General features: G+C 50.2%; 1 protein-coding gene across 1 annotated transcript in view; it reads right to left on the reverse strand.

Moving 5' to 3' along the window:
* Window positions 1-784: 784 nt before the first annotated feature.
* Window positions 785-14839, reverse strand: part of LOC116948628 (transmembrane protein 198-like) — a 43449-nt gene continuing 29394 nt past the window's right edge. Inside the window, exons 3-6 of the mRNA XM_076071663.1 lie at window positions 13976-14092; window positions 8780-9358; window positions 7086-7237; window positions 785-6706 (exon numbers count right to left, since the gene is read on the reverse strand). Of these exons, the coding sequence (XP_075927778.1) occupies window positions 6563-6706; window positions 7086-7237; window positions 8780-9358; window positions 13976-14092 (992 nt within the window). The 3' untranslated portion in view covers window positions 785-6562. The remainder of the gene's footprint in view (window positions 6707-7085; window positions 7238-8779; window positions 9359-13975; window positions 14093-14839) is intronic.

A 14839-nucleotide genomic window follows, 5' to 3' on the forward strand; every position in this document is an offset into this window, starting at 1 on the left:
ATGATTCGTGTCAAAATATGCGATTTCCCTTCAAGTGGTCAACCCCATTACCCCACCCAAGCTTTTGGAAGTGGTATCATTTGGCAACAAAGGCTATACCAATAGCCCTATTGAACGTTACAGCTATCGTCATGAACACGTGCAATTTCCAGCACAAAGGTGTTCGGACCAATACAAAGAACCCCCGTGTAGCCTTTAGCAGACTGTCGGGACAAGTGCTGTTAGCGAGCACCTATTCAATGACTGTACTGCTCACGAGGGAGATGGGTGGTGCAGTCACCATTCCCGGCTGGCCATTGTCTGCCCAGCGATGATGTTTTCACACTTGTTGCAGGTCCTCGTTGAAGGGCGAGTCAACTTAAGAACATGCTTGATGTCAGCCGTGGGCCAGGCAGCGACCTCCGTCCGGTTGCCGGGTTCAAAGCGCAGTGCGTCAACCACTACTCCCCACTGGCCGCTACAAAGACAAAGCTCCCCCGCCGTTATAGCCTTGTACAATGCTTGCTCTTCGCGAGCTCCTACGCAGGCCATGACGGCACACGAGGTGGGGTTGGCCAACACCACGCCCGGCCGCCTTTGTCTCCCCAGTGCTGATGTTACACACCGCACCAGGTACTCGTTCAAGGCCGTTGCGACCCAGGGGTCAAAGATTTGCCGCGGCCATTGGTCGCCAGTAGGAATTGGAACTCGCGTCGCCGGTCTCGGTGCACTAATCACTGTGCCACCGCTTCTCACCCAGGCCAACACACACACACACACAAAAAGTAACACTAAACGCCTTCCATCAACATATGTACAAATTATTTCAAACACAATTATTACAGTATTAATCATAAAATACAGTTATAAAACACTGAATGTTTCCAAACGCACAATTACACCTACATAGTTGTTTTCTTTTCGTCATGAATGCAAACAGTTCCTTTTTGATAGTAAACATTAAACATTTCCACATCCCTACACATTGCTTTTTTTAAACCACACGCTAAACCTTAGAACATTACAACACACGCCGTCTGCATTTGCATCTGGTAGTGTGTTTCAGGCTGTGCACTACCACCTGAACGCACTCCAACTCAGGTTGAAAGCATCGGGTGCATTAGCTCCGTCCCATTTGTCAGTCAAGGGGGACCCCACCACCATCGTGACTTTACATTGTTAAGATTTTCCAATCTGATCGAGATGTTAGTATCACGTTGGGGGGGGGTTGCTGCCAAGGTCTCATCCCAAGGGTTGGCCAAAGCTTGGCCTCACCCAGCGCGAAAAGGAGCTGCCTCCTTGATTGCCGAACGAGGTAAAAATGACAACAAACTTGACACAACAGTTCACCTTATTGGCCCCACCACTGCTAATCCACTTTACCATTTAAACCAGCCAGGCGTTTAAATACAAGCCCCCGCTTGAAAATGCTACAACAGATAGGCAAGAGGCGTTTGGGAAAAAGGTTTGTGTATCTTGGGGTGAGGGGAGCATGGGCCTCCTCTAGGTCAACTCAGCCTCAAATGAGTGCCTGGTGCAATGTGTAAACATTGCCGCTGGGGAGACGAAGGTGGCCGGGCGTGGTGCTGGCCACCCACCCCCTCGTGTGCCGTACAGGCTTTCATAGGTGCCCGCTAACAGCACTTGCCCCAAAAGTCTGGCAAGGCTAGAAGAGAACTTTGTCTTGGGGGAGTCATTATCTCTCAACGGGCATTTCACGAGTTATAGTCACGAGCCTTTTTGATAATAGGGTGTGCATAACGGAGAAACACACTTCCCACATGCAAATGCGTATACAGACGTTTCTCGTAATGTCCGTAGGAGCTTGACATCGACTTTTAATAAGAGAGGCGACTTGTAAGGGCGGCTTTGTCCACGATGTGGAAACGCGGGCGCCGAGAAACGACATTTCTTCAAAATGCAAAAAATCTCGACAGGCCTAGCATCTGCTTTAAATTAAACTCTGCGATTACAGTCGTGGCGCACGATTGTGCGTGTAGCCGAAGACACGAGCTAAAACAAAAAAAAGACATTTCAGATCATGAAACGCACGCACAAATGACGACCCCCTTTTTTTGCATTATTTAGGAACACATTGACATACAGTAATTACAACAGCACACATACACGTTTGTTAATGAAGGTCACAAGATAATGCATGTAAGGATGAACACAGGATTTATGTTGTTCTTAAGAGGCAGGTTTTGCTCAAAAGCGTGTTGATAGCGACCAAAGCAGGCACTGGTTCATTGCAAAACAGCAACAAGAGAATTTCACGAACGTATATGCTGGAAATATTGTATTATTTAACCCAGAGTGGCAAGGCCAACACAGACTGTTTACTTTCCTAAAATAAGTTAACGCAATACTTTTTTATGTATGTTGAACCTCTCGCACAATACGTAGCCAATCCGCATGTGGTACACTGCACTGCGAGGGCATCCTGGCTCACATGACTGCCCAATTGCATGCAATAACCCAGAGAGCAAAGCGTTTGCTACAAGAAAATCCACTTGTTTTTTTCACATTTATCCCCCAAAATAAACTGGATTTACACTGTAGAAATTGTCACGAAAACAACAAAAACAAGATTTAGACAGGTAATTTATAAAAGTATGAAGGTGGAACCCCCCCCCCCCATATATCTTAGAGCTTATGTAGCAGAATAATTATGTACGGTTATAATGGCGTGCTAACGAGCTCAATCAGGCAGCGTCCACAAAGCACAGTTGCCACCTACGAGGTAAAAAAAAATGAATGGTTACTTATCATGGCAACATCTCAAAGCACCACAAGAGGGGGAGAACGACATATCAAATGCATGACCTTGAGTGGTGCATTATTATGCAACCGACACAAACTAGAAATTGCTATGTCCCGGGAAGACTTAAGAGCCTAAGAGATGCCAGGATAAGTTGCCTCAACAAGAGGACGATCCTGGGGAAAACAGGGCAAGTGGTTAAACAAATCTGGGCCTACAACTATGCTAGCCTCTCTCAGACGAACCTAAAACAAGACACTTAATCTGTCTGGACTGGAACCGACTCAAAAAAACTACTCAAGTCACTCGATACAAACGTGCTTTACAAATTCGCTCTACAAATCCACGGCAGTGATGCCCAAACGATTTAAAAAAAAAATCCGCATGTTTAATGTGGACTCCCCCTCCCCCGTGCGATTGATTGGTAAATAACGGCGAGAGAGTTCCCCTACGTAAACTTCTTCTGAAGTGATAAAAAAAACACACAATAACGACTGTAAAACGTGCACGTCAGATGCGAGTCTTGATTTCAGCGTTCAAAATATAAAATTCCGAGCTTAGGATGGCAATGTAAACTGTTACGGGTGGGGGGGAAATATATCCTTCACACCCTTCCTCCCTAACCCTCTGATGCGAGGTCAGGATTCAGGGTGCAATTCGGGACGATCCGAATCAACAATCATCGCGATTATTCACTGCAATGCGTTGCAGGGGCAGCTTGAACCAACGGCATGTGGTGACATGTACCAATCGTGAATTGATTCTTTAACCGCTTGCAATCGTACGTGTGTATTTGGCGAGTTTAACAACCGATATTATTATTTATAAGTTGAATTCAAAAGGTTAGTTCAATTAGCAGTCATGCCACGCAAGTGTTTAATGAGTGGCATTATTTTGGCTCAGAGCACCAGCCAGTTTATGGATCGCTGTGATAACCAAATTAACTACATGAAAAAAACCACACTTTGTTAAACACCATTAAAACATTTATAAATACATGTACCATTTAAGTGTGTAATTGTTGATTCCTATCAACTACAAATTTAGCTTAATTCGACGAAAAAAAATTCACTCGGGTACGACAATTAAATTAACCTCAAGATTAAATTACAGTAATCGCAACGATTAAGGGTGTTGATTTGATTCAAGATAAACTAAAACTTGAACACTGTGGTGAATAGAGCCGCCTCCAATGGCTGGTGGTGGTGACATTATCCCATTACATTCACGCAATACGAATCAGAAAACATTGGTTGTTGCTCCGAAAATTCCTTACCTGTATCTTGAGCGAAATAATCGATCGGAATCAACGTACCATTATACCCCTAATGATTAGTCATGATTTGCAACTCTATAATGTAAACCAAAATCTATCGTGGGTTTGGCAAACGACAACACAAAAGGGTAGACAATTGTCTTTAAAAATGTAGCAATACCTCAATTGAAAAAAAAAAGCATTTGTCCAAAAAAATAATAATCTTCAAATGTCCACAGCCATCCGCGCCACTTGTGCACGCAAATGTTCTTCTTAGATTAAGTAGCATAACTTACACTATTTCCTCCATATTTCTATCCAGTAATTTATTTAGGCGGTAGGGTAACAAACGAACACTAACCCATAAGTGAACGACTGTGAAATATGAGGCGTTGGTAAAATGTCGTTGCCGTGATGCACTCGTCCCGATGCAAGGCATTTTACAAGACGTAATAATCGTCGCACGTTAAAGTTTGACGCCCTTTGCTCTGGCAAGCTTCACCGAGTCCTTAAGACTCTTTTTTTTACACTTTCCTGGAGGGTTCCCTGCGTGGGATGTCTGACCAACTCCTTTGTTGACTCTGCAACAGGTTCTCAGAGGTTGTTTCCGTGAGGCGTCCCCCCCCCACCCCCCCTCGGGACACGATGCCCGACATTTCACTCCGCACGGTGGGAGATTCGTAGTCGATTCACTTCGTGAAGAAGCTGCCAGCACGTGGAGCGAAGCGTCTTGACATCATGCCAAACAACACGTCGCGGTGCAAACGGAAAAAAAACCCCAAAGGTACAGCTATACAGTACGGCACAAACGCGAAAAAGAAACCTACGCAGTACAATTCCTTCGTTTGTAAAGTGGTACAAAACTGGAGTGCCTGGAGAAAATCCATGCAAAGGTGGGAACTCTCAAAACCCTTCAGCATGGATAAGCTTATCAAAACTGCGGTCAGTACCGCCGATTAAAGGCACCGGCCTCATCACCCCACAGGTCTGCGTCTCGCCATCGTCACGGTGGCCGTTGTTACAAGTGGCAGTTCAGGGACTCGCATCGCTCCATGGCCTGGGACCAAATCACCCGGACTGCGCCAGACCCTCGCCAGATCTGGGAATCTCAGCGGGATTGAGCCTGGAAAGTGATTGGGGGTGGTGGGTGAAGCACTGCGCATGGCAGGTCGTCATAGACGGCGGCGAGGAAGTGCTAAAGTGGTGGTCAGCAGAGGACGCTGCAGAAGAATGTGTTTCTGTACTCTACTTTTATGCCCCCAGGTCAATGCTCGCCACCTTCACCAACCCAACACTGACAAGCGTGGTGAAGAATGGTCAAATAACCCTCATGGCATGCAAAGGCACGGGGAGGCCCTAGTCCAGCAGTGGCTTGACTAAGGAACTGGGCACGTTCCTCCATGCATGAGCCACCAAACCGGCCTCCAGGCCACGGCACTGGCCATGGGTGTGCGTCACAATAACACCGGACCATAAGGGTTTGGCGAGGATCTCTAAATAGTTTACTTGGGTAAAACCATATAAAAATTGTAAGAGCCTTGTGCGGTAAATACATTTCTGTGTTTCACCATTTCACAATAGCCCTGTGTCCGATGTGTTTTGATGTGAGACCGAGCCACATATAAGGAAGGGGAGGGTTGTTTACAGCTCAGCATGGATATTATGATCCGGGGATGTGTCAAGGGCCATTTATCTTGTTAAAACAAGCAAGAAAAACAGATAAAAGTGCAAAATAATAGCCTAAATTAATTACGGCATGGAGCTATAAAAATGGAAAATATCCTGACCCATCCCTGCAATCTCTGCTGACTCCCTCCTGTACCTCTTATCCTCAACATAACTCTCCCCAGCATTTTACCCCCCACCCCAAAACACCCACGCTCACCTCCTACACGCTTCCTTATCCCTGGCCCTTTGCTTTCATCGGTACCATGTCAACTCTAACCCCTGTACTATGTGGCTGATCTCATTACTTGTTGTATTACTCTTCCATTAACTGCAAGCAACTGATTATCTTCAAAATGTAAACCGCCATACCTATTGCAAAAGATGACGGTGACGATGATGGCGGTGGTGAATACTATCTATAGTGGTGTTAATAGTGCGAAGGTGGTGCTGCGAGTGGTTGATGATGACATAGTGTAATGTGATGGCAGTCATGGTAATTACGAAAATAGTAGCGTTGGTGGGAGATTGTCGTGGTGGGAGTGACGGCGTGGTGATGATGACGGTGGTGGTGGTGCTGTGCTGAAAGTGGTATTTATCGTGGGAACAGCGGTGGTGGTGGTACGGTGATGATGGTAACGGTTCCGAAAGTACCGGTTATTATTGAGATGGTGGCGGTGGCGATAATGGTAGTGGCAACGTGATTGCGGCGCGGGCGGTGGTGCGGTTGCGGTGGTGCTGGTGAAGATTGACACGACGGCGACGATTAACGGTTGCTAGCAATTTAAAACAGTGACGGCTGGCTGGCAGTAGTGGCGGCCTTAGTAGGAGCAGTAGTGGTCGTCGTAGCGGTGGCAACAACGGTGGCGCAGCCACCGGGGAGGAGGACCCCAGCCGCCGCGTCACTTTCGCGCGGCACGGTTTGCGGCCGTGAGAGGCACCATGGAGCCGGAGTCGAACTCGACGTCCACGACGGCGTGGGGCGGTGCTGCGAGGCTGCTGAGCGACGTGCCGTGCTGCCGATCGCGCACGCTGCGGATGTAGCTCTGCGATCACACGTGGGGGGGTGGTGAGGAGGATGATGAGGTGGTGGCGATGAGGTGGAGGGAGGAGGAGGAGGGGACCAGAGACAGGCACATCGTTACTCTGTGTGCGATATTCATAACGACTGACGGTGCAGCAAGGGCTGCACACAAAGTGCTTGCCACAAATGAACCAACATTGCCTTGCTGATCTCGTCAAGGAGCATAAACCATCACGGGAAGCCCGGTACATCTTCGCAGTGGCTTTTGGCTAGCCATCGAACAAAAGCGATCACTGCATCGTGCGCTTTCACATGTGCTTCTGGTGAGTGAGTGCAGGGTGGGTGAGTGCAGGGTGGGTGAGTGCAGGGTGAGTGAGTGCAGGGTGACCCCAGGCTCCCACCGGAGAAAGGACATCTCCATCGATGCGCTTGACGGAGCAGGGCTTGCGCCTGTATGTGGCCTCGGGCTGCGCTGCTCCGCGCACTCGCTTCCGCGCGTCCTGCTGCCTGATGCGTTTCAGCGGCACACGCTTGCGGTGGTGCCTGATTATGACTGCGGCAGCACAGAAAACGCGCGCGGCACGAGCGACGTTAGAGTGACTGGGATCAAATCCCATTCAAAAGCAAGGTTCACATTTTTTCTTACTGCACGAGATTTCAAAGTGGCGCTCAGTGCTCTTGGACACCTGACCCACTCAACTCGCCAAACACAACGGGTGGGGGATTTCATATCATGCGGTAGCCTGGATTCACACCCAGAACCCAAGCAGTGCTGACTCAGTGAGATGACTTTGGCCGTTACGAGCCCACCGAGTGAGGAATCTGGCCACGTCATGTGCGAAGGACGCCGATGGTTTCAACCAGGCCAACGATGACTGCGCACAGTTCTGGGGACACATTTATAATTTTGTCTTGTGCCCTGCTGCAATACAGAGGGGCTCAACCATTCCATTTGTTTGGATGGGAGTGCTCTTGCAAATAGGAACCCATAACCCAGCAGTATTTATATAATAGGCCTTCTCAATGCTGAAGGGACCCAGGGGATAAATAACCAGTTCAGAGTTTTCCTGGTTACACACTCAAATACTGCTTGAGAATATTGGTCTGCAAAGTCAGTCGGCTGATGTTGTTGTTCTATTTATACAGAGAAACACTTTGCTTGTATACACTTCGCCTAAGCAAGAGGCGGCAGTCACCACCACAGCGTGTCATTGCTTCCTTCTTTCTGCCAGCTCCCAGGTCTGTTCTTGCAGTACCCGACCGTGTGGGTCAATTCCAGGCTCAGGGAATGTTCTTTTTCCGGGCGATATTTGGCAGAAACACGACAAATGTTTTTCCCATCACTGACGATCGCCAACGCATTTCGGTCGTTTTGTTGAGATGAGAATCGGACCCTCAGAGTGTTTCCCTTGGTCGTCAGTCCTTGTTGCGGCTCATTGCCCATCTCGGTAATCTGCCCTCCACCACCCTGCACACGAGCTCCACTCAGCACACCTATACGGAAAGGGAACTTGCACTCAAGAAAATGATCCCTTACATTGTATTCTGAACTTCCAAATTGGTTCCTGTATCCTCATAACGAATTTTCAACACCCTTCACACGTGCATCGATATGCCAAACAAAGTGCTTTCACGCGCACTTTCTAGCCACGTTACACCTGAACTTCAAAGCTGCGTGCCCATTATACTGCCATAAATCCTGAGCGTCCTCTGCATGCACCCACCACTCAAAAGAAAATGCACTCACACAAGCTTCACCACCGCACTCTTAGTCTCAATTTCAAAGTCTTTCACCCAACCCTCACCATCAAATTCTGACATCCTTCACATGCACCCGTACATTTCGCTCCGCACGCCGGGAGCTCACAATTGGGTTCCCGTAAAAGCTTCCAGGGACATAGAGCGAAATGTCGGGCATTCATGCCAAACGACACGCGGCACGACCTGAGAACACAACATTGAGCTGGAGTGCCACCCTCCGTTACATATGGACAGCCAGACTGAATGGACACACAACGCACGCAAGGCAGCACACACGTGGGGCTTTGAACCACGGCTGGAAACCGTCAAACTCCGGCGCCCGTTGCCGCGTTACCTTCGCTGTGCGAGTAGCCGTCGGCCGTGAGCCTCCATTGCACTACGCCGCCCAGGAGGGCGAGCACGGGCCACGCCGCCATCACGGCCCAGCTGTACCAGCACGGCGGCGCCTCGCTGCGCGCCGCGTGCAGCCGCTCGTACGCGTACGCCAGCGCCGCGCCGCCCTCCGCGAAGTAGTCCGCCGCCGCCGTCACCGCCGCTGCCCCCAGCGCGGAGGTGGCCGCGACCGTGACGGCCTTCTGCCAGTGGAGCGCCAGCAGCGCGCACACCACGCCCGCGCCCAGCAGCGCGCCCGCCGGCACCCAGGCCGACGGAGGGTGGGCGAACTGCTCGGCGACGACCAGGGCGGCCGAGGCGAGCAGCAGGCCCAGCGTGAGGCCCGTGACAAAGAGGCCCACGGAGCGGAGGAGCATCGTCACGAGGCCGCACAGCAGGCCGATGGCGACCGCCACGCCGGCGCTCGCCTCCAGGCCCAGGCGCGCCTCGAACACCTGCTCCTTGTGGCAGAGCAGGAAGATGACGAGCGAACCGAAGAGCAGCCCCGTCAGGAACATGACCGCCTTGAAGCAGCGGTAGCCTGGAGTTGGGGAGGGGGGGTGGGGGAGATGGTGGGGTGAGATGGGCAGAGGGTCACAGTGCTGGAGGGGACACGGGCAGGAGGTTACGAGCGGGTCGGGATGGTAGTTGTGCAGACTCGCCGATGACCAATGTCCTTGTAAACTCCTGAACCTCCACGCGTGTTCTCGTATTCACACATGCGTGCTTCCCCGCACGTGCCGATGCCCTCCAGGACTCTCCAGCATCGTGCGCACTCTTGTTCACCACTGCGCATTCACACCCTCTTGCGCCACACACACGTGTACTCCCGGCATTCACCTGTGTGCACAATCTTGCTCTCTCAAGCTTTACAAGGCTCCCCCAAGCTTTACAAGGCTCCCCCAAGAAGCTCTCTCACACACGTATACTTGCACTCACTCGATTTATTGCATAGCCCCGTATGCTGCCGCGCACACTTACACGTGCATTTAAGTGCTCTCATCAGCAGCACATTCTCACAATTACAATCCCTGCCACGCTCTCACTCCGCCCCCCTGCAGAACACAAATCTCTCAGAACTTGGTCTTGTGCAATTTAGACCGAGTCAACCCATGGAATGGCAAGTGAGTGGGGCACACTGGCACACACCTGTGGCCTATCATTTTCAGAGGTGATGGTTGACGGATCACAGAGAGATTGGTGAAACTCACAGACTCTCTGGGTGGTGAGGTGACCAGCTATGTGTCAAATGTACAGACTTGTAAACGCTCATTAATTGGCCGATTACACCTGAATATACAGAGGACCGCAAAGCTTGGGCAATTCTGGGCGCCAGACCACCAGTTTCTCGCACCTGCGCAGCGCGTTACAACTTTCAATAATTGTTACTCGTAAGATGTATCCGCGTATGTGTGGGTTTTCTCCAGGCATTCTGCTTTCATCCCACATGTAAAAAAAAACCAAGGCCATTGAAATGGAATTGGCCCAACATCCCGATGCTGGACCGCCCCTTGACACACAGTCTTGAGACTCGGCATGGCTCTCCTGGATGAAAGAATGAATGTCATTTACGCTCCTACAGGCTCGCGGCAAAAATGCAGCATACCCAAACGTGCACAAACGTTCACGTGCTCTCTCAATCGCGCCCAACTCTTTCGGCACAAGGCGTCACGTGGTTTAGGCCGAATAAACATCGCGGATGCCAATTTTTGTTGACCACGAGCAGTGATCGGGACCAAACTCGATTGTTCGTTTCATAACACGGTGTAGTGCTAACCACCACGAACCCACCCACAAACACGCCCACACGCCTGGGGCGTCGAAAACTGCGCTGAGTTGGTCAGGCTGCAAGCGCGTGTTTGTGGCAAGTGTTGTCCTTCTTAAAGCTCTCATTTTATACTTGTCCTGGGTAAAGTTTCATTTGACTGTGGTTTCGGGACGCTGAGGCCAAACCCCCCCCCCCCCCAGACTTGGCAGGGTTTCCCCTTGAAGAAATATTTCGAGAAAATAGTCGTTTTTTTTTTATTTGGAAAAGGGAAAATAATCTGTTTCCAATTTAGCAGATGTGCCTGCAAGTATGTGTAAACTTCAGTGCACACACAAATGTACTGTGTTCTACGTGGGTGATGTATATTTGTATATATTTGTTTCTGTTTGCGTGTGTGTGTGTACACGCGTGCTCACACCTTACGTCAGATGTGTGCTCAAGGAGCACCTAGCCTGGCACAAGCGTCTTCGGACGTCACCGCCACTAAATAGATAACGGTGGTTGTTGTTGTTTCACGGCTGTTTGTGTGTAGTCTACAAGTGAAGGACATATGTTCGTGGTGTATGTGGATTTTTTTCTCTACATTGTAGTGAGTGTACTTCCTCTCGTAGCTACAGGGGTAACATAGATTCATGACGTTCATCACATACGAATGCTACAATATCAATTCGTATACCGAGAATGTCATACCTGTCTCGTGAGCCGAAGAAATCAATAGTAACGGATGGATCAATACGTCATGAGGTGGTTCCAATTTGTGGATACACACCCGACAAAGATGGTAGCTAAATCTGATCTCGGCCTCCCCTAGGTCCACTCATCCAAAAATGAGAGCCTAGTTCATTGTACGTACATAAGTTACGGGGCAGAGCGGTAGCACAGTGATTAGCTCCCTGCGCCCCGCACCTGAGTTCAATTGCCAGCAGTGGCTAACTTCAGCGGCGTGTAAGATCTGAACCGGTCCTGGCCCCCTCACCCCTTCACCAACCCGCACTGACCAGCGTGGCGAAGTATGACCAAACAACCCCCATGAACGACACAGCTTGGGGGAGGCACTCATCCGGCAGCGAATGACAACGAGCTCCGATTTATTGAATTCTTCGCAACTGCAAGTCAGATGTTATCATTTGCTTTTTTTACGCATCGCTAAGGCACCAGAGAAATGATCACACGTTTACACAAAAACGTCACTCAATCCTAAATGTTGTGGGTTTTTACTCGCCATCACACTGATGATGTGCTGAATTAAAACCTAACTGGCACGTTTCGTTCACCTGACAAACCTCACTAATTGGCTGTATCGGGTGGTGGTGGGTTCACGACACATTTATATTTACGCGATCCAGCCCAAAAACCTTACTTATGAATTATTACGAGCTCTAAATTATTACCGTTATACCCCAACAGTCTCTAAGGCGGTATATGGGTGACCTGCGTCTCGGCACACATCTGCACGCGCATGCACACCGGGCGTGTGCACACGCACACACACCAGGGTGCATGCGCGTGCGTCTTTGCCGGGTGAGTCACACGCCACTTAAATTCACCGCTAGCCAAAACAGAGCCATACACGTGGCACTTGCCTCATTTGATTTCACAGCGGCGCTGTCTGTGCAGGGAAGGGGGGAGGGAGAGTCGGGTGGGGGTGGGGGCAGGGAGCCGTGGGCGGTAGGGGCTGGGGGGTGCAGCCCAGGCCTCTTAAGATGCAGATCTGGCTCTTGTTAATGCACGATTATCCACGTGGGCGGCTGTCTCTGCATCTCCTTTGCCAACAGATCGGCCAAAGGTGCACAGCCGCTATTGGCCGCCTTTCTCTTTGTTTGTGCAGTGGATTCAATATTCCCCTCTCTCTTCTAAGTCTGTCCGCCTCCGTTTCTCTCGCTCCCTGGAATCCACTTCGCTCCGCGTCTCTCGTTCTTGCTCCATATCTTCGCATCGTTCTTATCATTGTGGCTCTTGAGTTTTATATGTTCGCTCTTTTGTATTATCTCGTTCCGTTTGTTATAATCCTCCTTCCCTCGCTCTCTCCACTTCACACCTTCTCTTCCCTCTCTCAAGTTCATATTCGTGCTTCTCTTCATGATTGTTCAAATTCCCCCCTCTCTATTACTCTTTTTTTTGCGTCTTTCTCCGTTTCTACTTTTGTCACTTTTCCTCTCCCTCTCGATCTCTCCCACCACTTATTCACTCCTCTCCGATTTTCTCTCCCCGCGTCTCATCCCCCGTCTCTCGTCAGCATTACCGCGGCAGCCATCACGAGAATGCAACCATTAACCAGGTGCAAACGGATCGGCGTTGATCGCACTTGCGAGCTGTTAGGCCAATTATAAACTCTTCCGAACCGAGCCATCTCAACACTAACTGGGGCAATGTTACAGACGTGGGAATCTGGTCATGCCCCTGTCGTGGGAGTTTACATGTTTAATCTCGGACAATACATTTGCGTGGGCATGTTGCGCGTGCGTAAAAAGACAGTGCCGGAAACATGAGTCCCACAATCCACAGTCATCTATCTCACCCCTCTGCCCTTAATGCTCAAACACAGGGGCGGAGCCAGGGGGGTGGACAGGGTAGACAATTGTCACCCTCGAAAAAAAATGTAAAAATCGAAAATCTGAAACATTCTGCGTGTAAGTGTATGACACTCGGTCTGGCGGACTCCGTGCCAACTGCATTGTCAGAGTGTGTCGCCAACCGATGGCGTCTAGTTCAACAGCCTGACTCTATAATAATTCTTGAAATTAAAATTTGTTGAATGTCACCCCGGGCTGAAAATCCTGGCTCCGCCCCTGCTCAAACACATGTAATAATGCCCACGACAGCCTGCCAGTCTCAGGACACTTTCTGAAGAAGGTCCTGCATTGATTAGAATGTTTGGCCAATTCCATTAACGCATGTCGAGCATGGGTGAGGAAACCAGAGTACCCGGCGTTGACGCTCAAAGCTCCACACAGATATATTCAAGAATCCTGTGCTGGACTGCCATCAACTGGCCACCTCGCAGAGCCCAAGCCGACAGCACCAGGTTACCCGCTTAGGGTACAGGTTGGTGAAAGCGAGGAGCAGACACGGGAACACGACGCAGTCTAATGATTATGATGCACTGCTTTCTGCTGCCCACCACATCAGCCCCGAAGCACCCGATAACACCTGTCTCATTGACGCGCGTTCGCCCATCCAAGTGTATGCAACGTTGAACGTCTTTCGCACCCATTACCATAGCCAACCGCTCTAATCGGAAGGTGCGTTCCAACAAAGGCTCAACCCTTGCTCAGCTCCGGAGTTCCGATGAGATCTGGCACGCCATTCAAAAGCGGGTCACTGGCAAAAATCTGCCGGCGAAAACGCGTGGGAGGTAAAAACTGAGGCTGGAGGAGAGACGACACCCACCAAAGAAGCAGTAGATCAAGCCGAAGAGGCAGCACGTGGCGGCGATGGCCGCCGGTACCACCTCGTAGGTACGCACCGCCATGTCGTCGCAGCGACTGGCCCCCGGGTTCCCGACACCTGCGGGCACACGCGCACGCGCGAATGGACATTCACACAGCCACCACACAGGCACGCGCGCACGGACACGCTCACGAGCAGGTACACGGGCACGCACACGGGCACAGCAGATGAGCGGGTACGCCGGTACGAAGATGAGCACGTGCGTGGCATGGGCATGCACGGGGGTACACGGACATTTGTATTGCATCATATTTTTTTACAATTATTATTTGTACATATTTTGTTCACTCCATCAGCCTAAACTTAACCTTGGTATATCATGGTATTTGCATCAATCGTAAATTATACACTCTTGACAGCGCACGATGCGATTGCATGCATTGGGAGTGCAAGAACCAAATTTGATGCTCGTCTAAATAGACGTGCACGCATTCAGGGCACACGCCTGTATAGTCATCTTAGATTGGTTTTCGTTCACTGCCTTCAGTGCCAGATGGACAAATGCAAAACACGCTCTGCGTCGCAGTGTGAAGGCCACAGACCCAAGGCTACAGGTTAAAGATTTCTGATTTGATTCGCACATTTGTGGAAGGTCGTGTAAGCCTGGAGGACAATTCTGTGCCCGTGTTATTTTTCCCCAATAGCTCTACCAAGATGGAACGATCCATCATCATCATCACCAGCCTTGGTCAATGCGATGCAACAGCGGAAGAAGGCCTGCCCAAGCCGCCGCCACCATGTCTCATGACCCTGCGGTGTAATAATCCACCCGGCACCCAAACAACGCTCATCAATCAGGCTCAA

Source organism: Petromyzon marinus, chromosome 34, assembly GCF_048934315.1.
Source record: "Petromyzon marinus isolate PM22_M1 ecotype Great Lakes invasive population chromosome 34, UKy_Petmar_22M1.pri1.0, whole genome shotgun sequence".
Taxonomy (NCBI): Eukaryota; Metazoa; Chordata; class Hyperoartia; order Petromyzontiformes; family Petromyzontidae; genus Petromyzon; species Petromyzon marinus.